This window comes from Macadamia integrifolia, unplaced genomic scaffold (assembly GCF_013358625.1).
Source record: "Macadamia integrifolia cultivar HAES 741 unplaced genomic scaffold, SCU_Mint_v3 scaffold1815, whole genome shotgun sequence".
In the NCBI taxonomy this organism is placed as follows: domain Eukaryota; kingdom Viridiplantae; phylum Streptophyta; class Magnoliopsida; order Proteales; family Proteaceae; genus Macadamia; species Macadamia integrifolia.
This window is the reverse complement of record NW_024868366.1, coordinates 98,774-121,120: the sequence shown is the minus strand read 5'-3', so window position 1 is coordinate 121,120 and position 22,347 is coordinate 98,774. Positions and strand designations below refer to the sequence as shown.

Genomic DNA, 22,347 nt, shown 5'->3' with positions numbered 1-22,347 from the left:
TGATTCAAAAGATTTTTTTTTTTTTTTTATTATTAAGAAGTAAATTTGTCAGATCTAGACCTATCTTCATCAATGTCAATCTGATCCCACTTGACATTGATTGAGAATAATTCTGAGATCGATCCTGAATTTTTAAATCTTATCTATAGAGGAAAAGTGCGAGGAAAGAGACTCTTCAGAGATTGGATTGAAGGAGAGAATTTTTTAATTTTTTTTTATATAAAATAGATTTAAATTTTTTTATAACAAAAAATAGATTCAACAAATCCCTATAAATGGTGAGAGAGGATAAAAGAAAAAAGAAAATAGAAAAAAAAATTAGTTAATAAGAACCCGAGTTCCGGCCTCTGATTATTCATTCATTGATTGGATAGCTAAGGTCCTTAGGGCACGTTATATACCGAGGTTGCACCCCCAACACCCACCCCCGCCAAACACACACACCATTCTCTGTCGTCAGTCTGCACACACAGAGAGAGAGAGAGAGAGAGAGAGAGAGAGAGAGAGAGAGAGAGAGAGGAGCAGGAAAAGCGCTTCATGGGTTCTTCAGTATCACCCCACATAGTCATCTTCCCCTTCATGGCTTATGGCCATCTTATCCCATTGTTAGATCTCTCAAAAGTTCTCACACACAGAAACATCAAAATCACCATCATCACCACTCCAGGAAACGCTTCTTTCATCCGCAAACACATATCCAAACACCCACAAATCCATCTCTCTCAGATCCCATTCCCCATCACCAAAGACCTCCCCAAAGGATGCGAAAACACAGCCCAGTTACCTTCCATGGCCTTCTACATCCCTTTCTTACAAGCCACCAGAGAGCTTCAACAACCCTTCCATCAACTCCTCCAACACATGTCTCGATCCAATGATCTCCCTCTCTGTGTCATCTCCGATTTCTTCCTCGGTTGGACTTTCCCGATCTGTCACCGATTCAATGTTCCTCGCCTCGTCTTCCATGGTATGGGTGTGTTTTCATTGGCCATGAGCAAAACCGTATGGGTGCACACGCCCCACCTTCATGTCTCATCCGATACTGAACCCCTAAAGTTGCCCGGTTTTGATCAACTCCCCTTCACTTTGACTCGGTCCGATGTGCCGGAGATGCTCTGGTCACCGGACCACGACAACTCATTTTCAAAAGCCGTATCAGAGGCCTCTCAGCACGAAGTGGATAGCTGGGGGGTGATCGTGAACAGCTTCATGGAGATAGAAGGGCCTCATGTGCCTACCTTTGAGTGACTCAAATTGAGTCTTTCTTTGTTAATGGAGCCAAATCATGGTGCGTTGGTCCACTCATGCTCTATGACCCACCGGCTGAACCGGTCCAACCGGAAAATACCATGTGCACAAAGTGGCTCGCCGAGCAAGCCATGCAGGAATCAGTGATCTACGTGGCATTCGGGACACAGGCTGATCTGTCGGATGCCCAGCTGGATGAGGTTGCTTTTGGGTTGGAGATGTCGGGTCATCCTTTCATATGGGTCGTGAGGTCCAAGGCTTGGTCCACACCTAATGGTTTGGAAGAGAGGGTGAAGTGTAGGGGTTTGATAATGAAGGAGTGGGTCGACCAACGGCAGATCCTTGCAAACCGTGCTACCGCCGGGTTCTTGAGCCACTGCGGTTGGAATTCAGTTCTGGAAAGTATATCCGAGGGTGTTCCGGTTCTGGCCTGGCCCATGATAGCGGACCAGTTTTTCAATGCTAAGTTTTTTGTGGATGGGTTGGGTGCAGGGCTGAGTGTTGCGAGGGTGGGGCCTGAAGGAATTGTAGGGAGGGAGGCAATCAGTGAAGGTGTGAGGGAGTTGATGAGAGGAGAGGAGGGGAAGAACGCGAGAGAGAGGGTCAAGGAGTTGAGCCGAGTGGCCCGGAAGTCGGTTCAGGAGGGTGGTTCATCTTATGAGAACTTGAGCCGGCTACTAGACCAACTAGAGCTTCAAGGCTCTAGTCTTACAAGCGGTTCGGTACTTCACTAGTCTAAGGCCGTTTTTAATATGGTTTTTATGTTTTCTGACATATTTCTTCTATCTGTGCATGCCTCGGTATGATGGTATAGCATATCCCCATGTTTTAAAAAATAATTAAAAACCGTGCGTTACTCTCTACTCACATGGATTTATATTTTAGAACATGCAACTAACAGTTCTCTTTGTCTTCAACTTGCAAAAACTATAAGCTTCATATTATGATAAAATGTAAACAATCCAACTAACCAAAATTAAGCAAACTTGATCTGTTGCACGATTCCTGTGACGTGAATCTGTACAACACAGATCAAAAACTGGTTCAGAGAGAGCTTTAGGAGGAGGTTCCGATGCTAAAGTTAGGTCATGATATTCTCATTCTTACATAGGGTATTTAGTCGATTGAGAGTTTTACCTGTAAACCTAGCTGAGTATTTTTTATATCCTTCGTCGTGGTTCAATCACGACGAAGGATATTCTCTCCAATAGGACGAGGACCTGCGTGAGCATGCCAGAAACCCTAGACCAATAAGGAGAGCCCGAGTCACTTAAGAGTAAGACTCTCAGCTATAACGGTTAACTCAACCTGGGTTGATTGTCGTAACGGCTAACCTGACCACAGTAAGGTCCTGTAACAGTTAACTTAATTGTAGTGGGTTCGAGGGTTAGATAATCGCCTAACCTTAGCTAACTACCTTGGTTAGGGTTTAAGTTGATTATGGGTGTGAGGATCTCATGCGCAAATAGATGGTGAGGTCAAGAGCCCCTATTGCTGGTCGAAGAGGTTGGCTCGTGCGCTTGCTAATGGGGTTGAGGTACAACCTCTCGATCATTGATCGGTCAAAGACTATATGGTATTCAGGTTGGTATAATTTGTAGTTGGACTCATTTCCTCACAGCCCAAATACTGTTTTCCAAGTTGTAAAATAAAGTATTAAAAAATATAAAAATATCGAAAAGGTATACATACCTCTAAGATGGTGGATTGGCATACATGGAAGAATATAGGTAAATATAAAGAGGTATCTGATTGAATCTAAGTCCAAAAATCTAAACCATCTCCAAAATAGTCAATGGTCAAATTTGTCACATGATCACTATTCCATTTGAGATAAATAATGCCCAAGATTAGAAAATATCCCTAAACCAGTTAGACCAGAAAACGTTTTCCTTCAAAAACTGAATTACTTTTGGAATAGGCCATTGGACCATGCCATATATAAAAATAAAATGAAGAAATGGCCTACATGGAGTGCACATTTTAAATTTGATGACCTAAATTTCCTCATAATCAAGTAAGATGGCTAACCTGTAGTCAACAAATCAGAGATAGTAATAATGTCTTGGTGGGATAGTTAATTAGCTAAGACTTATAAAATTAAACATGCAGACAAAGTTTTCTCAGATTAGTTACAATAAATTATATAATAGAGATACCAGAGTGTTGTCGACTTCTCCTTTGATGGGGTGTTCACTTAGCAATCCAAGATTTGCTTGATGCAAAGAAGTTTGAAATCTGGGTCAAACGACCCAATGTTGCCATAAATCCCCTTCCTCAGCATCAAACAGTTAACGCCTTACAGGAAGATTTAGGAAATTTTGACCCGACCTCCCTTATCATTTTTCTATCAGTGAAGAGTAGCCAAGCAGAGGTGACCAACGTTGGAGATCTTAGCGGATTTACTTTCCCCCTTCTGGGTGATGTTGTCACTTCTAGTTTAAAAGAGCCTGTAGAGTCAGAGTTGAAGGAAGATGAGATCAATGGCCTGTATGATGAATCTGATTTTGAGACTTACACACCAAATCTTGGTTTGGAGCTAAATGCAGTCAAACTTGAAGCCAATGAGGATTATGATATCATTATCCCTGGGGAAGGGTTGCAGGCAAAGCAAAGGTTTTCAGAGTCTGAGGATGAGGTAGAATTCTACATTCCGGGTGAGATAATAGCAGAAACTCGAAGTGGGAAGAACTACAAGTTAGCAGGACTTACAAAACCACCAGCAAGGCCAAAAGATCAGGGACTGAAAAATAAGTTGATTAAATCGGAGAATCAAGTATTGAGACAGTTGCAGAAGACCCAAGCAAATATATCCATTTGGGGCTTGCTCATGGCCTCTCCTACCCACAGGGAAGCAGTGTTGAAATCTCTGGCAAGCATCCAAGTTCTAATTGGGACCGATCCGGCACAACTAGCGAGCCTAGTAGGAGCCGTGTATGCAGTGAATTCATTGATGTTTGCAGATCCTGATCTCCCTCTTGAAGTTTCGAACCACACAAGGGCTTTACACAAAACCATTGATTGTAGAGGATGTCGAATTCCCCAAGTATTGGTAGACAATAGGTCGACGTTGAATGTTTTCCCTCTCAGGACCTTTAAACATTTGGGATTTGATGAAGCCAAGATGAAGCCATCTAGTCAATGTGTTCGAGCTTATGACAACACCAGGAGGAGCGTGTTGGGAATTTTCACTGTGGTGATAGTAGTTGGACTGGTAGAATTTGAGGTAGACTTCCAAGTTATCGATATTCCTGCGTCTTTCAATATGATTTTAGGCCGTCCATGGTTGCACAAGGCTGGGGCAGTTTCCTCTTCCCTTCACCAAAAGATAAAATTTGTGTTCAAATGGCAGGTGATCACTATCTTGGCAGATCCTGACTTGGTCAGCATGATGGCATCCGTTGATGTGGGGGAAAATAACAATGGTGAGACATCTGAAGTTCGTTTGGGAGGTTTTGAGTTGGGCAGTATCAATGCAACTTTGGGGCCTAGTTCACTAGGAGAGAGATTTGCTTTGACAAAGTTTAACATAACCAACCCCGGAGTAACCAACATGCTTCTTAAAATGAAGTATTTTCTAGGCATGGGCCTAGGGGTGCGACAACAGGGTGACCCAGATATTTTATCTCTGAATGTGAACACACAACGCTTTGGCCTTGGTTATGTTATGACAGAGGAGGACCAACAAAAGATAGCATCCAAGAAGCAAAAATATGACAGAAATTTCGAGAGATATGAAGGGTTGAAATACAAGAATGAGGGGAAGAATTTGATCCATATGCTTAGCAACGAGGAAAGTTCTGAAGGAAAGGCAACAGAGGCAAGTTATCAGCAGAACAAGACCGTCAAGGCTGAGCTAGTCAAGGTTTCGAAGTGGAACAACATGGAAGATGGATCTAAGACCGTCAATGTGACTCCCTATTTCAAAACTCTGAATGGTTATTTCATCAAAGAAGGGCAATATTTCTTCTACTACGGATTTCCAGAACCATGGTTAGATGTGTTTTCAGGGGAGAGGCTACCAGGCTTTGAGATCTTCTTTGATTACGTAATTGATTGCGCTAAGTTAGAACATTACTTACTGAAGCATTTTGAACAGGTCCAACAGGGACACACAGAGGAAGACCTAGATGTTAGCGGTCTCTTCGATGAGGAGATTATGATGATTGGTGGGACCAATGAATCTGAGACACCTTCACCCCACTTGTTGATTCATCGTGCTGAGGGTGTCATTCCTAACTGGAGCTGTTTGGATGAGTTTGTTTACCCTGAGGAGCTGAAATTTGTACCTGAAGAGTCGGCCATGTCTGGGCCTAAGTCCTTTAAGTTTGTAGGCAGTCCACTAGTTGTTTCTCCTTCTGTTTCTCTCCATATCGGAGAAGGTATTTCCACTTATGCAGTGTCGATTCCAATCGGAGCTAAGTCTGATGTAATTGTCCCAGTTATTAATGAAATGAATTCTTCCGAGTATATTGCTTCTTCCTCTTCCCTATCCCCTCCATCTCCTGATGATGAATGTTGCGATGACCTATCGCCTGAATTTCTCAAATCATTGAAAGCTTTAAAGGAAAAGAAGGCCAAACCTGTCTGTGAGGATTTCAGGCTGATAAATTTGGGGTTAGAACATGATCCCTGGGAGGTTAGACTTGGCATGTCCTTTGATGAGCAAGAGAAAACCCAATTAATCGAGTTCTTAAAAGAATTTGAGGAGGTGTTTGCTTGGTCATACGCTGATATGCCCGGTATTGATGCCAGCATAGTTCAACATGATCTCCCACTTTTCTCTGATGCAAAGCCGTTCCAACAAAAGATTCGGCGCATGTGTCTGGATTGGGCTTTGATGGTAAAAGAGGAGATTGCCAAGCAACTCAATGTAGGGTTCATTGAAGTAATGAGGTATACCGAATGGTTGGCAAATGTCATAGTTGTACCAAAGAAGGATGGTCGGATCAGGGTATGTGTGGATTATAGGGACATTAATAGGGCGAGCACCAAAGATAATTTTCCCTTACCACACATCGATCTTTTAGTGGATAATACTGCGGGGCTTGCGCTTCTATCATTCATGGATGGGTTTTCTGGTTACAATCAGATCCAAATTAATCCCAAAGATAAAGACAAGATGTCTTTCACTACGGGTTGGGGCACTTATAGATACAGGGTGATGCCTTTTGGTCTGAAGAATGCCGGTGCTACCTACCAAAGGGCCGCCACCACTATCTTGCATGATTTGATACACAAAGAGGTGGAGGTGTATGTGGATGACAGGATTGTCAAGTCGATTAATCGAGAAGGGCACTTTAAGGCTTTGAGGGTTTTCTTTGAGAGGATCAAGGAGTTCAAACTGAGAATGAACCCACAAAAATGTGTATTTGGGGTGACAGGCAGTATGCTTTTGGGGTTCATGGTAAGTGAGAGAGGCATTGAGATTGACCCATCCAAAATCAAAGTGATAACAGAAATGTCACCTCCTCAAAAGGAGAAGGAAATTCGAGGGTTTTTAGGAAGGATCCAATACATTAGTCGGTTCATTTCTCAACTGACAGACATATGTGAACTCACCTTTAAATTATTGAAAAAGGATCAACCTAAGAGGTGGAATCCTCAATGCCAATTGGCTTTTGATCGCATCAAGAGCTACCTGGTAAACCCACCAATCCTCATTCCCTCTACTTCAGAAAGGCCATTGTTGTTGTATCTCTCTGTATTAGAAACCTCCATGGGATCGATGGTGGCTCAGCATGGTCTAGATGGGCATACAGAGCAAGCAATTTATTACCTTAGTAAGAAGTTCACAGACTATGACACAAGGTACACAACCCTGGAGAAGACTTGTGCAGCTTTGGTTTGGGCAACAAGGAGGTTGAGACATTACATGTTGACCTATTCAGTCTTTTTGGTATCCAGAATGGATCCCATCAAGTATCTTTTTGAGAAACCCGCGTTGACAAGCAGATTAGCACGTTGGTTATTGCTCTTAGCGGAGTTCGACATTGTGTATGTCACCCAGAAGTCCATCAAGGGTAGTGTCATCGCTGAACACCTATCCGCACATCCAGTTGTTGATACAAGGCCTTTGAATGACATATTTCCAGATGAAGATGTAGTTTCTGTTGAGGTTGAAAATGAGGTTGGCATTTGGCAAATGTTCTTTGATGGAGCCGCCAATCACAAAGGTTGTGAAGTCGGAGTTCTACTTATAACTCTTGAAGGGTCGAACATGCCCATGGAATATAGGTTGGACTTTGAGTGCACCAACAACATGGCCAAGTATGAAGCTTGCCTCATGGGATTGAAAGCAGCCATCTCTATTGGGGTCAAAAGATGGGAAGTATACGGAGATTCGTCGATTGTCATATGCCAAGTCCAAGGTAAGTGGAAAACAAAGGAGGAAAAGTTAAAACCATACCAAGGGTGTGTAGAGTCTCTAATGAAGCAGTTCGCAGAATTTAGTTTTGACTATTTCCAGAGGGACAATAACAGGTTTGCCGATGCTTTGGCTACTCTCGCATCGATGGTTGATTTAGCAAATACAACCATTCATTATAGATCGGAGAGATCATCCTTCACATCAAGGCTTCGTCAATGCCCTGACAGTAGATGGTAGGCCTTAGTTTGCCCATATTTTGGATTTTATCAGAGAGGGGAAGTACCCTGCAGATGCTACCCAAGGAGATAAAAGGTTCCTGAGGCATTATGCCACCCAATTCATATTACATGAAGATATTTTATACAAGCGATCTGTTGATGGTGTACAACTGGTGTGCGTGGATGAAGATCAAGCATAGACAATCTTGGAGCAAGTACATCAGGGAATCTATGGCCCTCACATTAATGCCCGTATGTTGGCTAAGAAAATTCTCCGCTTAGGGTATTTTTGGAATACACTAGAAGTCGATTCCACAGAATTTGTGAAGAAGTGCCATAAATGTCAGATTTTTGCCAACCTCATCCATGTGCCCCCAATAGAATTGAACATTTTGAGTTCTCCATGGCCTTTTTCCACTTGGGGTATCGATGTGATCGGAAAAATTAACCCCAAAGCTTCGAATGGGCACGAGTTTGTGTTGGTAGCTATTGATTACTTCACCAAATGGGTAGAGGCTCAGTCATACGAAAAACTCACAGCGACAAAGGTAGCCAAGTTTTTGCAAGAACATATCATTTCCCGACATGGGATGCCCCATGAGGTGATTTCTGACCAAGGTCAACATTTTAGGGGCAAGGCACAGGAGTTGTGTGACCAATTCAGGATTGCAAGGCACAGGTCTTCTCCTTATCGCCCTCAAACCAATGGAGCAGTTGAAGAGGCAAACAAAAACATGAAGGTCATACTCCAGAAGATGGCTGATAGGAACAATGATTGGGCTGACAAATTACCTTATGCCTTATGGGCTTATCAGACTTCTATTAGAACTCCAACTGGGGCAACTCTGTACTTTTTAGTATATGGGATGGAAGCAGTCCTCCCGGTTGAGCTAGAGGTCCCCTCTCTTAGAATCCTCATGGAGAGTCAGATTCCAGAAGTGGATTGGCTCAAGTCAAGGTACAAGGATTTGAACCTCATTGATGAAAAAAGGATAAGGCAATGGACGAAATGAAGAAGTACCAACTGCGAGTTGCAAGGGATTTCAACAAAAAAAGTCCACCCACGTTCCTTGGAAGTTGGAGATTTGGTTTTAAAGGAGCAGAGAGCACCCATTCATGACCCAAGGGGCAAGTTTAGGCCACACTGGAGTGGCTGTTTTGCGGTGAAGGAAATCCTCTCGGGGAAGGCAATACGCCTTGTAGATTTTGATGGTCAAGAACTGTAGTACCTGACCAACTTAGATCAGCTAAAAAATTATTATGTTTAGCCTCCGCATTAAAAAAAAAAAAGAGGGAATGTAATGGAGGAAAATTGCCTTTGAGGCATGAACTACGCTCGACCTAATTCCTAAATTTTTAGGATACGTGGGCAGCTTGAAAGTCAAAATCGAGCTTGGTCAATTTTCACCACACCTCATAGCGGGTTGGACCTAATTTTCCATTTTTAGCTATCCCTTTCCCCTTTCAGACAAATGGCTTCTCGCTACTCTTATCATCAGGGGTGATCGAGTCCGACTAAGAACTCTTCCCACCGTCTCTCAAATTTGGCGCATTCCAAAGAGTTTTCATCTTTAGTCCTTTTTTTCAAAATGACTATTTTGATTGACGTGATTTCTCCCGTGAACTCGTCATCCTTGCAAATAATTGTCTTGATCTGGCTCGAAGACTCCATCTACCATTCTCCTATTCGACGGTTCCCAAGAGTTTTCAATAGCCCCTCTTTTAGCTTAACTTTTTCTTTAGTCAGCGTGATCCCTCTCGTGAGGTCGCTATCCAAAGTAGTATCCTTACTCTACCCGTGGCAGAACCATCGGGTTAGTTTCCTTCGGTATGTGTGTCTTAACATCTGTTTTAGTTTAGGGTTTGGGCCCAGACATGATTGCGGTCATCTGAGAGACCAATCTTACATTTTTTAAATTGGCTCAAAGGGTTCTTAGCTTTTGCAAATGACAAGTGAAAAAAAAATCAGTATACTTTTGGTGGATGTGTCATATGATATTTTCCTGTAAGTTGGTCCTTTCCTTAACTTACATTTTATGATGTACCCAGGAAATCCGAGTTGTGTTTTGTTGCTCCCATTATTATCATGGATGTTGCTTTCCACCGATGGATGGTAGCAATGAGGGACGACGACCCTGAAGTCCTTGAAGAAGTGCACCTTTATGCACTCTTTCAGCTCCAGCGCATCAGTCCATGTCATGCTTTGATACATGAGGCATCTCATTTCTGGATCCGAGAACTTCATGTTTTTCGATTCGGAACTATGGAAATTTGCCCTACTCTGGAAGAATTTCGAGCTTGTCTTGTTTACAATCATCAGGGAGATGTTTTTCCCCCAACACTGCAACCCGTTAACTCGATAGAAATTTGAGAATTTTTCGGTTGGAGTGCTAAAGAGGCGAGGCGATTCATGGCAAGTGATCGAATCAATCTTTATGCTGTTATCCAGAAGTTTGCCCCACTTCCATCAAATACTGAAAGCTTTAGGGTGCATCGAAGGAATGCTTTCCTTTTCTGCATGATCGCTTGTTATCTGTTGCACTCCCCCAAGTGTGGAGGCTTACCCATTATCATCAACGTCATCCGGCAGTTGAGACAAGGTTGCGACATTATCCCTACTGTTTTGGCAGAGACTTTGAGAGGACTTGATATTATGACCGGTCGTCAAAATTTTCACACCAGTGACTTTAATGGGTGCTTCGCCCTCCTCCAGGTATAGTTAGTCGAGCGCCTTCAATTGGTCCAACCTTTGGTTACAGCTCATTTGGAACCGTTTCAGTATTTCAAGTGAATTCAGACCTTTAACTACCACGATGCAACAAATTGGCTTGAGCGACTGGGAGCCCTCATGGAGCGAAGCATCAGGTGGGAAGTCCATTGGTGGTCAATTCGGAACCCTGTTTTACACACTTCTGGCTGTGACTATGTCAGGTTGTTAGGCATATCCCATACCTCCTTCTACATACCGGCTCGCTTCATGTGTCAATTCGGTTTACCTCAGGGTGCTCTAGGGGATGTGGGTACCGCGCCTATCACAGAGGCTTTAACAGAAGGTTTGGTGAATTCCATTGCAGCCTCGTGGAACCATTTGGCTCGCCTAGGTTAAGGTTGTTAAATTGAAGATCTTTTGGTCTGGGCAGCATTTACTGAGGAGTCGTTCCCCACCTTTCTGCTTTTCAAAACTTGTAGTAGCCGTGGCACCATTTTTTTTCCTTTCAATGAAAAGACTTTGTCCTTTATGATGATCAATCTACTAGCAACATTCTCCTTCATGAACATATGGGCTTTGTGCATTTTTACTAACCACTAACCTTCGTATGATGGTGCTCTTTCCAAGCCCCTTGGCTTTCGGATCTAGGCCTCTCATGGATTCGGCATGTGATGGCATCTCGAACACCATTGCGATCTCTTAAATTCAATGTAGTTGTTTGTTACTAACTTTGCTAAGCTTCATGTCCTTATTCAGCTATTTGAGATCCAGAATCTCCCAAGTTTTCCTTTGCTAATTCTAATATAGGTGCATAACCAAACACATCGTCGACACCAATTTCGTGAGAATCCTCAGGATCACAACCGAGCACCGTTGTTGATCCCAGCTGAGCACCGCTGTGCGAGGATGATCATCCCCTGCAGAGAATCCCAAGGTTCATAGTCGTGCATGACTGCCAAGGTGGACTATCCGCAACAATTTGTCGAGAATCCTTAGGATCATAGTTGAGCACCGCTATCGATCCCAGCTGAGCACCGCTGCGCGAGGACTATCCACACCAACTTTTTGAGAATCCTTAAGATTATAGCTGAGCACCGCTGCGTGAGGACTATCCACACCAACTTTTTGAGAATCCTTAGGATCATAGATGAACACCGCTATCGATCCCAGCTGAGCACCGCTGTGCGAGGACTATCCACACCAACTTTCTGAGAATCCTTAGGATCACAACCAAGCACCATTGTTGATCCCAGCTGAGCACCGCTGTGCGAGGATGATCATCCCCTGCAGAGAATCCCAAGGTTCATAGTCTTGCACGACTGCCAATACAGACAATCCGCACTAACATTTTGAGAGTCTTTAGGATCACAATCGAGCACCATTGTTGATCCCAACTGAGCACCGCTGTGCGAGGACAATCACCCCTGGAGAGAATCCCAAGGTTGACAGCCACGCGACTAGAAACTCAAATTTTTGGCATCACACTGTTTGGGCATTACCTCTGTATTGACCAACCGCAGAAGGTTTTCAATCAAAGTAGCATCCACACGCTACCTGATTTTGCATGTGTCATCGATCGAAATTTCCTACCTTTGGTCTTATCGCTCGTTTTGCATTTGCATTTGCACCTCCGCCATCCTTGAGCTGGATGTCGGCAGTATATTGCTCTTGGTGATAAAATGGTGTGTTCTTTTCTTTGTCTTTCGACCGTTACACAGCTCTCGGTCAAAGAGGGGCAATCTGTAGACACCGAATTTTGTCACCCTCGGGAATGATGACAATATGAAGAATTACATGTTGGATATTTTAGACTTGGAGAATTTTCAAACTTAGAGTAGAAAATGACCATTTTTTTCGTATAAACTTCCAACAGAAAATGTTTTCAAAAATTAGAATTTGATGTTGTGGATTATTGTTGTCTGTCCCCTCAAGTCGGACATTACACTTTGATGCGAGAATTATGCGAATCAACGCCTGATTTTCTCTTCCATTATATGATCTGGGTCCCTACTTTATGCATATTTTTGTAAAGGTTCCCAGTCAAGACTACAATTGTGTCTCATATCATTGGATAGTGCTCAGACTGAGCTTTCTAATGACATATTACACGTCGAATTCTAATAAACGATTTGAAAGATATGACCCCTAAAAGTTGACTCCAAAGTTCGGTATCAAATTCCATTCTGAGCAACCAAAGAGTGCCACATGACGCACAAACCCCTTTGTCCAAAAGCAAGCTTTTTTGGACAATTCTCTCTAATTTTTTAGTCCCACATCAGAAATAAGAGAGAATTGTCTCAAGTCCCAAGGCTATAAGAATAGCCCTTCCTCTCTTCCAAGGGGAGAAGAAAATTTGGAAGAAGAAATATGGCCCCATGAAGGTTTTTACTAATTCTCTCTCTCTAAGTAAAGATCTCTCCCAGTATAAAATTTGAATGTGTAATCCTTCCTTGAGTCAAGAGACCTAGTCTAGTTCGGTTTGATTTTGGGGCTTGAAGCACAAGGGTTATCTCCCCTTGTTTCTTGATTAAAGCCGGGTTTAAGGTATTTATTTATTTTTTCTTTTTTTTTTTTCCCAATAGCAATTTAGAATTAGTTTAATTTAATAGATTATTTTCTAATTCATTAATAATTGATTTATTTAGATTAATTATGTTTAATTAGTTTCAGTTTGGTTCATTGCAGTTTATTAGATGTGAATTGATTTATTCCGGTCCAATTAAAGGTATTTAGGTTTAATTGATTCTTTTAGATTAATTAGGTTTAATTGGTTTTTTTTTAACATGTTTACTTAAGTAGATTTGATTCTTTTAAATTGTTTTTTGTTCTTTTAATCTAGACCCTTAGATTAGGATCTCAGCCCTAACCTTTCTCTCTTTTCTTTATCTCTTCTTCCTCTCTTCTTTTCTCCTTCAAACCGAATCGCGTTCTTCCTCTACAATAACAGAACCAGTAATCTCATTGTAGTCAAAACATCATCTTTATTGCAAGGATGCTCCCAACTAAACCATCTCAAACAAGTTAATTCCAAGTTGCTCCTTTACGGGCTCCAACACGACTCTCAATTATCTACCAGAATTGCCACCTTGTTTGTTTCCTTCGGCTGCATCGACTCTGCAAATCTTATATTCCAGCAGACACTCAGCCCAGGTAGCTTCCTATGGAATATCATCATAAGGGGTTTTGCCACTCAAGCCCGGTTTGTCAAGTCCTTGAAATTGTATGCCAAGATGTTCCATTCCGATCTCAGACCCGAGAAGTTTGCTTTCCCTTTCGCTCTCAAATCTTGTGCTGGATTATCCAATTTGCATATGGGGAAACTAATACACCAGCACCTGATTTGTTGCGAGTGCAGTAATGATCTCTTTATTAATACTGCTTTGGTCGATATGTATACGAAATGTGGTGAAGTTGAAATTTCCCGTTTGGTGTTTGATAGAATGGGGGTGAGAGACTTGGTTTCGTGGACTTCCATGATTTCCGAATATGCCCACAATGGTTACAATAGTGAGACTTTGGATTTTTTTGATCTCATGCGATTTTCAATGGTGAAACCCAACCGGGTGAGTTTCTTGAGCGTTCTGTTTGTTAGGATTTTTATGTGGGCTTAACTAATACCGATTGATCCATTGGGCCCAAGCAATTATAGACCCACTCTGATTAGGAAACTCCTAGCTCTTTCCATTGTGAGAGTGGAATAGGGTTTTAGGGATTCTATTATAAATAGAATACTGACGGTCAGTGCAACCATTACTTTACTTAATGCCTTATTGGTTTTGGGATCACGGCTTTCTCACAAGAGCAAGTGCACAAAAAGAGAGGAAACCCTAGAGTAAGAGGCTGCAGAAGATCTCAGTAGAAGGACTCCACTTGCGTAGTTCGTTATTATCATCTTCATGGGAGTAATGTTTAACCACATGGGACAGAGGTTTCATGGGACACAGGTACTTCTTTATTCCCATTTATGATTCATGTCATGATTGTCCCATTGATTATTATAGATATAGTAAATCTATATGGTTATGTATTTTAAGATGTGATACTTTATTGTTCTGGGTTTAGGGACTACACCCATGATTAATCTTTTATGATTTGTTGATGATTCTTGTATTCTAAACACTATAAGGTTATTCATATGTTTAATATGGTAAAAGAATCCCAACAATTGGTATCAGAGCCAACCCTTACAGTGTTAGAGTCAAGGAAAATTGATTTTGTATAGGGTTTGTGTCCCAAATCATGAAAATCATAATTTTACCATTACTTAAATATCCCATATGGGAAAACTTTCTTCACGAAAGTTGTAGAGCACGAAAAGGCGGTCTCGATGGCATGCCGCAAGTCATCAGAAACCTTTGGACGCGCCGGCACGTGCCATCGGAAATCGGATGCCAGAGGAGAAAGACAAAAAAATTTTAATTAAAAAAAAAAAAAGGCGGCGAGTCATCTCCAGGTCACCTCGGAAACCCTACCGAGTTAACCCGGGATGCAGTGGGTCAACTCATGACCAACTCTGTTTGACTCAATCAAAGGTTAACCGGATCATTGACCAATTGACCCAGATTTTGACCCAGAATCAATATGCCCGAACCGGATTAGACCGGTTGGCCGAACCAGTTGGTTTAGGAAACTAGATTGATTTTGATCTATTTTTAGTTCTGCAACTTCAAATGGCTCGTACGGGCAAACGGTCACCCTGGTTTTTGCATTGAGTCCAGTTTTTCGTGCTCTTCGTTTTGATATATTATGAGCCTAGTTTTGATCAACTTTTATGGTTTGTTTTGTATAAGTTACAAGTATGGGTGGTTAATGATTCTTTATGATTTCCTATTAATTGAAAGAAATAAAAGAAAATCAACTCATACATTACTTGCATATCAGAATATGAACTTATTTATTCTTGGTAATGTAGTTCATGCTTTTGTTTATGAATATTTTTTATTCATGCTTAAACAATCTCACTTTTAGCTACCGGAATGAATTTGTAGACTATTACAATAAGATTGGGTGGAATCCACCAAAATGGTAAAGTTCAACCTTATTGTAATAGAATACAAATCAAAGTCTTCTTTGTTTGAAAAGACAGAGAATAATGATTGGTAGCAAAGTTGCTAATATTCACCCAAATGTGACATTATCAAAGAAAGGTTAAAGTTAAAGCAAGCATGCTTAAACAATCCCACTTTTAGCTACCGGAATGAATTTGTAGACTATTACAATAAGATTGGGTGGAATCCACCAAAGTGGTAAAGTTCAACCTTATTGTAATAGAATACAAATCAAAATCTTCTTTGTTTGAAAAGACAGAGAATAATGATTGGTAGCAAAGTTGCTAATGTTCACCCAAAGGTGACATTATCAAAGAAAGGTTAAAGTTAAAGCAAGTGAAAAACAGAATAGGGATTTCTCAACCTATAAGATGTTGTCCATCCAAAGATGGCGGTACTTTTTGAAAGTTAGAAGAAGTCTCGCAGTAATTGCAGAAACTTGAGTGGATCAGTATGTTTCAGACCCAAAGGTCAGGAATGTAGTTCCGGTTGACACTCTTGAAGTAATTGATAATTGAGCATTGTAATGTTTTATTTTGTTAACAGTAACATGCTTGTTCTTTTACATGTAAATTGATATTTAGTTCATGTTTAAATAACCCACAAATTTAAGCTGCCAGGTGTAGTTGTAAGTTATTGCAGTGGAATTGATGGAACCCACCAAAGTGGTAAAATCTAAGATTACTGCAATAGGTGTACAACTCAAAGATTTTGTCTTATATTCAAAGACATAGAAAATTATCAGCAGGAATTAGGTAATGTTTGCCCAAAGGCGACATTATCAAAGATAATCATAAATGCAAGTGTACTCTAGGCAGACCTTAACCTAGAAGTTGTTATGCATCCAAAAGTGATAGTAATTTTCGAAGTTGAAGAGCTCCCACGGTCATTGTAGTTTTTGAGTGGACTAGTGCATTCCAGACCTAAAGGTTGAGATTGTAGTTCAGTTGACACTTTGGTTATGTTTAATGGTTAATGATGTAATATTGGTTTTTATTGATGTTACATACATTAATTAAATATCGAATGGATTATTCTTCTTTGAGTTGAACCATTAAGCTAATGTCTTTAAAAGTGGCTTGAGAATATAGAGGTCTACATATGTCTCAAAGACCTAGTTTTCTATATTAGGAGAACCAAATCAATAGTTTGGTATTATGCTTTTAAAGCAAAGTTTTTTTTGCCCTAAAAGGTATTGGACAGTTGATCAATGGTAATAGGGTGGATAAGGGTTTCATCCACTATGACCATAGGTTATAGGTTTATTTAATATGTTATTTTTTATATTCTGATTGGATCAAATCGGATTGATTGGGTTGGATTAGTGTCGATTTTGATCAATCCAATACCAAGTTCTCAAACACTGCCATTGTTCTCTGAAAACCTATTTATGAACATTAATTGATAAATGTTTGGTTTCTTTTGTTTTTGGGCCTATGTGAACAAGTTTATATGTATGTCATACTTAACGAATTGTGTTCTCCAATAAATGGATTAATTTATGACTGGTCGAACCAAGTGGGAGAACAAAAGTATAGATCTTCAGCTGTTTTATGTGGCTCGACCAGTGGGAGAATAAATTCGGTATACTAGGTTGCTCGTGGGAGAATAAATTCAGTGTACTATATTGTTTTTCATGCAAAAGAATTATTTGAAGTTTTGCATTGATTTATTATTATCATGATATTGAAGAATTATTTATGGCTGAAATATATAGTAAATTCATATTCATATCATTTTGTACTTGAATGTTTTGTTTGAAACACCCTATGATGGATAAGTATATTAGAATTAAACTGGGTGTGAGCTTCCGTACATTTTATGCGGCATAGTATATTTGTAGGAAACTATGAAAGGATTGGATGGAATCCACCAAAGTGGCACATCCTATTATTTCATAGTTTTTTCAAGCGCAGCAAAGTTGGTGACATTTGCCCAAAGGTGATGTCACCTAAGTTAAAGAAAATACATGTATGGAAAGGACTATAACTTAGAGGTTTCTAAATCCACATGTGATAAAAGTAATTGTATTTTCACAGTAAATTTAGATTTATAAGAGGACCAGTACATTCTTAGCCCAAATGATAGGAATGTAGTTACGGTTGTGACTCTTGTGTATTTTATCTGCTAGATGTACATTTGTTATGTAGTTTATCTGCTAGGTGTATATATTAAATTTTCTAGCCCGGTTATTTGGTGTGTATGATTCATACCTGAGATTTTTAGGGTTACTTGATCTGGTTTTACCTCTTAGGGAACCCAAATAGGTGTTGTTGCTGAACAAAGCACAACTGAAGGGAAATAGGAACAATTTTATTGCCCTATTAAGTTTATAATGACTTTGGAGTAATTTTGAATTGATTTTATCTTAAATTCTGTTCTCTGAATTATTTATGCTTCATTTGTTTGTGTTTTCTCTGATTGTGTAAAAAACACATTAAAGCATACACTTCTGTACATATATTCATCTTTAATGTGGAAAACATGATAGGAATGAGTGAAACCCACCAAAGTGGTACATTCAGTTCAATTGTGTTTCCCAAGGTAAATGTGACATTTACCCAAAGGTGATGTCATCCAAGTTTATCGACAAAGTACTCAAGAGCCATATTTTCTGACAATGGTGTTATTGAGGTTTTTTATATGCTTGGTTAGTAGGAGTTTTATGATTTCATTTAACCAAAGATATCATGGTGGCAAAAGCCAAAGTTTAAAGGCTGTGCTTGTTAAGATTTATTGGCAGTGCTTAGCCAAGGTAATTGACGATATTTTGTCAGAATTTGTGATGTATGGTGATATTTAGCCTATGTCCAAAGAAGTGGTGGTTTACCACAGGTGGTTTGTCAAAGTTTATGATTTATGGTGGTATTTAACCTAAATTCATGGAAGTGGCAGTTAGCCATAGGCAGTATGCCAAAGTAAGATATTAATTCAAGAAAATGGTAGTTTGCCAAGTGTTGATTAATATCAAAGTTTTCTACCTGTGAGGTTTTCAAGGTAGGCTGATCTTTAGATCAAGAAATGACCTATAAGGAAATGTATATTTCATGTGATCACAGGTATGATATCGACTCCTTATATATATGTTTCCAGGCGATTTGGATTGATAATTTTCTATGTCTTTGAATATAAGACAAAATCTTTGAGTTGTAAACCTATTGTAGTAATCTTAGATTTTACCACTTTGGTGGGTTCCATCAATTCCACTGCAATAGCTTACAACTACACCTGGCAGCTTAAATTTGTGGGTTATTTAAACATGAACTAAATATCAATTTACATGTAAATGAACAAGCATGTAACTGTTAACAAAATAAACATTACAATGCTCAATTATCAATTACTTCAAGAGTGTCAACCGGAACTACATTCCTGACCTTTGGGTCTGAAACATACTGATCCACTCAAGTTTTTGTAATTACTGCGAGACTTCTTCTAACTTTTGAAAAGTACCGCCATCTTTGGATGGACAACATCTTCTAGGTTGAGAAATCCCTATTCTGTTTTTCACTTGCTTTAACTTTAACATTTCTTTGATAATGTCACATTTGGGTGAACATTAGCAACTTTGCTACCAATCATTATTCTCTATCTTTTCAAACAAAGAAGACTTTGATTTGTATTCTATTACAATAAGGTTGAACTTTACGACTTTGGTGGATTTCACTCAATCTTATTGTAATAGTCTACAAATTCATTCTGGTAGCTAAAAGTGGAATTGTTTAAGCATGAATAAAAAATATTCATAAACAAAAGCATGAACTACATTACCAAAAATAAACAAGTTCATATTTTGATATGCAAGTAATGTATGAGTTGATTTTCTTTTATTTCTTCCAATTAATAGAAAAATCATAAAGAATCATTAACCACCCATACTTGTAACTTATACAAAACAAACCATAAAAGTTGATCAAAACTAGGTTCATAATATATCAAAACGAAGAGCACGAAAAACTGGACTCAACGCAAAAAACCAGGGTGAAAAATTATTCACCGTTTGCCCGTACGAGCCATTTGAAGTTACAGAACTAAAAATAGATCAAAATCAATCTAGTTTCCCAAACCAACCGGTCTAATCTGGTTCAGCCAACCGGTCTAATTCGGTTTAGGCCGATTGATTCCGGATCAAAATCCGGGACAATTGGTCAATGATCCGATCAACCTTTGACCGAGTCAAACAGAGTTGGTCATGAGTTGACCCACTGCACCCCGGGTTAACTCGGTAGGGTTTCCGACGTGACCCAGAGATGACTCACCGCCGTTTTTTTTTTTTTTTTTTTTTTTTTTAATCTAAACACTATAAGGCTATTCATATGTTTAATATGGTAAAATAATTCCCAACACTGTTGGCTTGTGGTAACCTAGGAGTTCTTAGGAAAGGCGAGTGGTTTCATAATTATGCCATCCAGACAAGTTTTCAATTTGATATCTTGGTTGCAATTGCAGTGATGGACATGTATGCCAAATGTGGGAGCCTGGATTTGGCCTGCTCTTTGTTTGATCAAACCATTGGGAAAGATGTTGTCTGTTGGAATGCTATGATTGCGAGCTACGGAATTCATGGTCAAAGCAGAGAGGCAATTGGCCTTTTCTCGCAGATGGTAGAAGTAGGTGTGAATCCCAATCATGTCACCTTCACTTCTCTTCTCTCTGCTTGCAGCCATTCTGGCTTGTTAGGAGAAGGGCAGATGTACTTCGAATTAATGAGCTAGGAGTTCAGAATTGTGCCAGAGCTGAAGCACTATGCTTGCATGGTGGATCTTCTTGGCTGTGCAGGACGATTCTATGAAGCTGAGAAGCTTATAGAGAATATGCCAGTTGAACCTGATTCAAGTATTTGCGGATCTTTGCTCGGTACTTGTCGAATTTATAGTAATCTGGATTTAGCAGAGAGAGTTGCAGATAGAATTTTCAATTTAGACCCTACTCATGCTGGTTATCATGTTCTTCTTTCGAATATATATGCTGCTGAATCCAAAAACCTACAACTTCTTTCTCTTCTTCTTCTTCTTCTTCTCATTTTCTCCTTCTCTTCTGTTCCTTGCTGCTGAATCCATAAATCTTCTTTTATTTTCTTGATTTTTTGGTTATTTCTTTAATTTGCTGATTAAATACTCCATATTTGTAATACCCACAACTTGTTATTTCATTTATATTTTTTATGTGGAATCTTCCCCTCCTTTTATTCTTTATTTTTCTTTTATCCATTTTTGGTTTGGTTTTCATTTTATTTTCCTCTTAATAATGTATGGGACATAGTCTAGGGCGTATGCTAGCAAGGGCGTGGCTGGCCCCTCAAATCGGCCCGTAGCATTAGGATGTATTTGGGGAATAGGTTTGTGTTATAATTTCTTATTTTTTAGGGCTTTTCACCCTCTTTCTTTAAATGCAATAAAAAAAACCAGATCTTGTTTAAAATAGTGCAATTAATATACTTGTATTCCAATTCATCTAACTTTCCCTTCGTTTGGCTTGTTTAGCTTTCTTTAATCATTCCATTTAGCTTCTTTGATTAGTTTAATTACTTAAACTCATATATCATTTTTTTACTAGTGTTTTTCTTTATCGTAATTAGTTTGTTTTAATTATTTAATTGGTTCAATTAATATAACGTTTAGACTCTAACATAATATAGGTATAGCATGAAATAATCATTTGACATATTTAATTTAGAAGATAATTAGCATTGCATTTAATTAGTTAAAAGATTCTCTTCTCATTAGCTTAACTAGGGTTTTGAAAAATGTTTAACTCATCTTAGATTAGCTTAAGGTAAACATAATTAGTGCAATTAGGTTTCATAATTAATTTAATTAAACTTTAGGTTTAGTTTAATCCTCCTATACTAGATTAGGTAGATTAGTAAAAATGCATTCATTTAATGTAATTAATCATCCATCTAGGTCAGGCTCAATTAATCGAATTAATTTAATTTAGGGTTTCATAAGTTGCTAAACTAATCCTAGGTTTAGGCTTATTTCATTAGCTTAATCTAAGACTCATAATACATCAATTAAATCATTTATGGTTTTTAATTTTAATTAGCGTAATCATTTCATTATTTGCATCATAACCTAGTTAGCATAATTTATACATTTGGTTTAGGGTTTTCACATGTCATGCTTAGATACCTAGTTTAGGGTTTTCAGTGACCTAGATTTAAGACTAGTTAGTAGGATACAAATAAACTTTGGTCAAACAAAAGGAGACTGACCTTAGGGCCGGGCAGACTGGGTGCTTAACACTTTCCCAGTCTGTCACTTGACACATGTCCAGAATCTTGGTGCAAACCAGCCTTATCCATCAGAGTCATTAGTCTCTCTCCCTTGATTGGGGGAGACATTTATGGGTCATAGACCCTTTCTAGGTGGCGACTCCCTTTTATCCATAACGTGTATTCCCCCCTTGGCATTTGACGATCAAGGGATACGATCTCATCTCATTATGATCGAATCCCAGCGTGTGTACACACGCTACACACCATATCGCGATCTCAAGCGGAGGTCCATGATACCTATAATGTGTCATATTCCAAATTTTCATATAGCTAAATCGCCACCATTGCTCTAAATCATTATTATAACCAAATTGAAGGCTTATTGCTAAATTACCAAATCACTAGCATGTTATCAAATCGTTAAATCATCATATCTTCGTACCGTTAAATCACCATCATGGTGGCAAACCGCTAAAACATCATATCACTAAAGCACTAAATTGCTACAACGGAGCCAAATTGTCAAATGCCCC

At 39.5% G+C, this 22,347-nt stretch overlaps 1 protein-coding gene and 1 pseudogene across 1 annotated transcript; both read left to right on the top strand.

Moving 5' to 3' along the window:
• Window positions 1-1,304: 1,304 nt before the first annotated feature.
• Window positions 1,305-2,111, top strand: LOC122064915 (UDP-glycosyltransferase 90A1-like). The gene has a single exon (XM_042628702.1). It carries the CDS (start codon window positions 1,305-1,307, stop codon window positions 1,980-1,982), a length of 678 nt encoding a protein of 225 aa, XP_042484636.1. The 3' UTR covers window positions 1,983-2,111.
• An 8,135-nt stretch (window positions 2,112-10,246) lies between these two features.
• On the top strand, window positions 10,247-20,570 carry LOC122064908 (annotated as a pseudogene).
• Window positions 20,571-22,347: the final 1,777 nt, after the last annotated feature.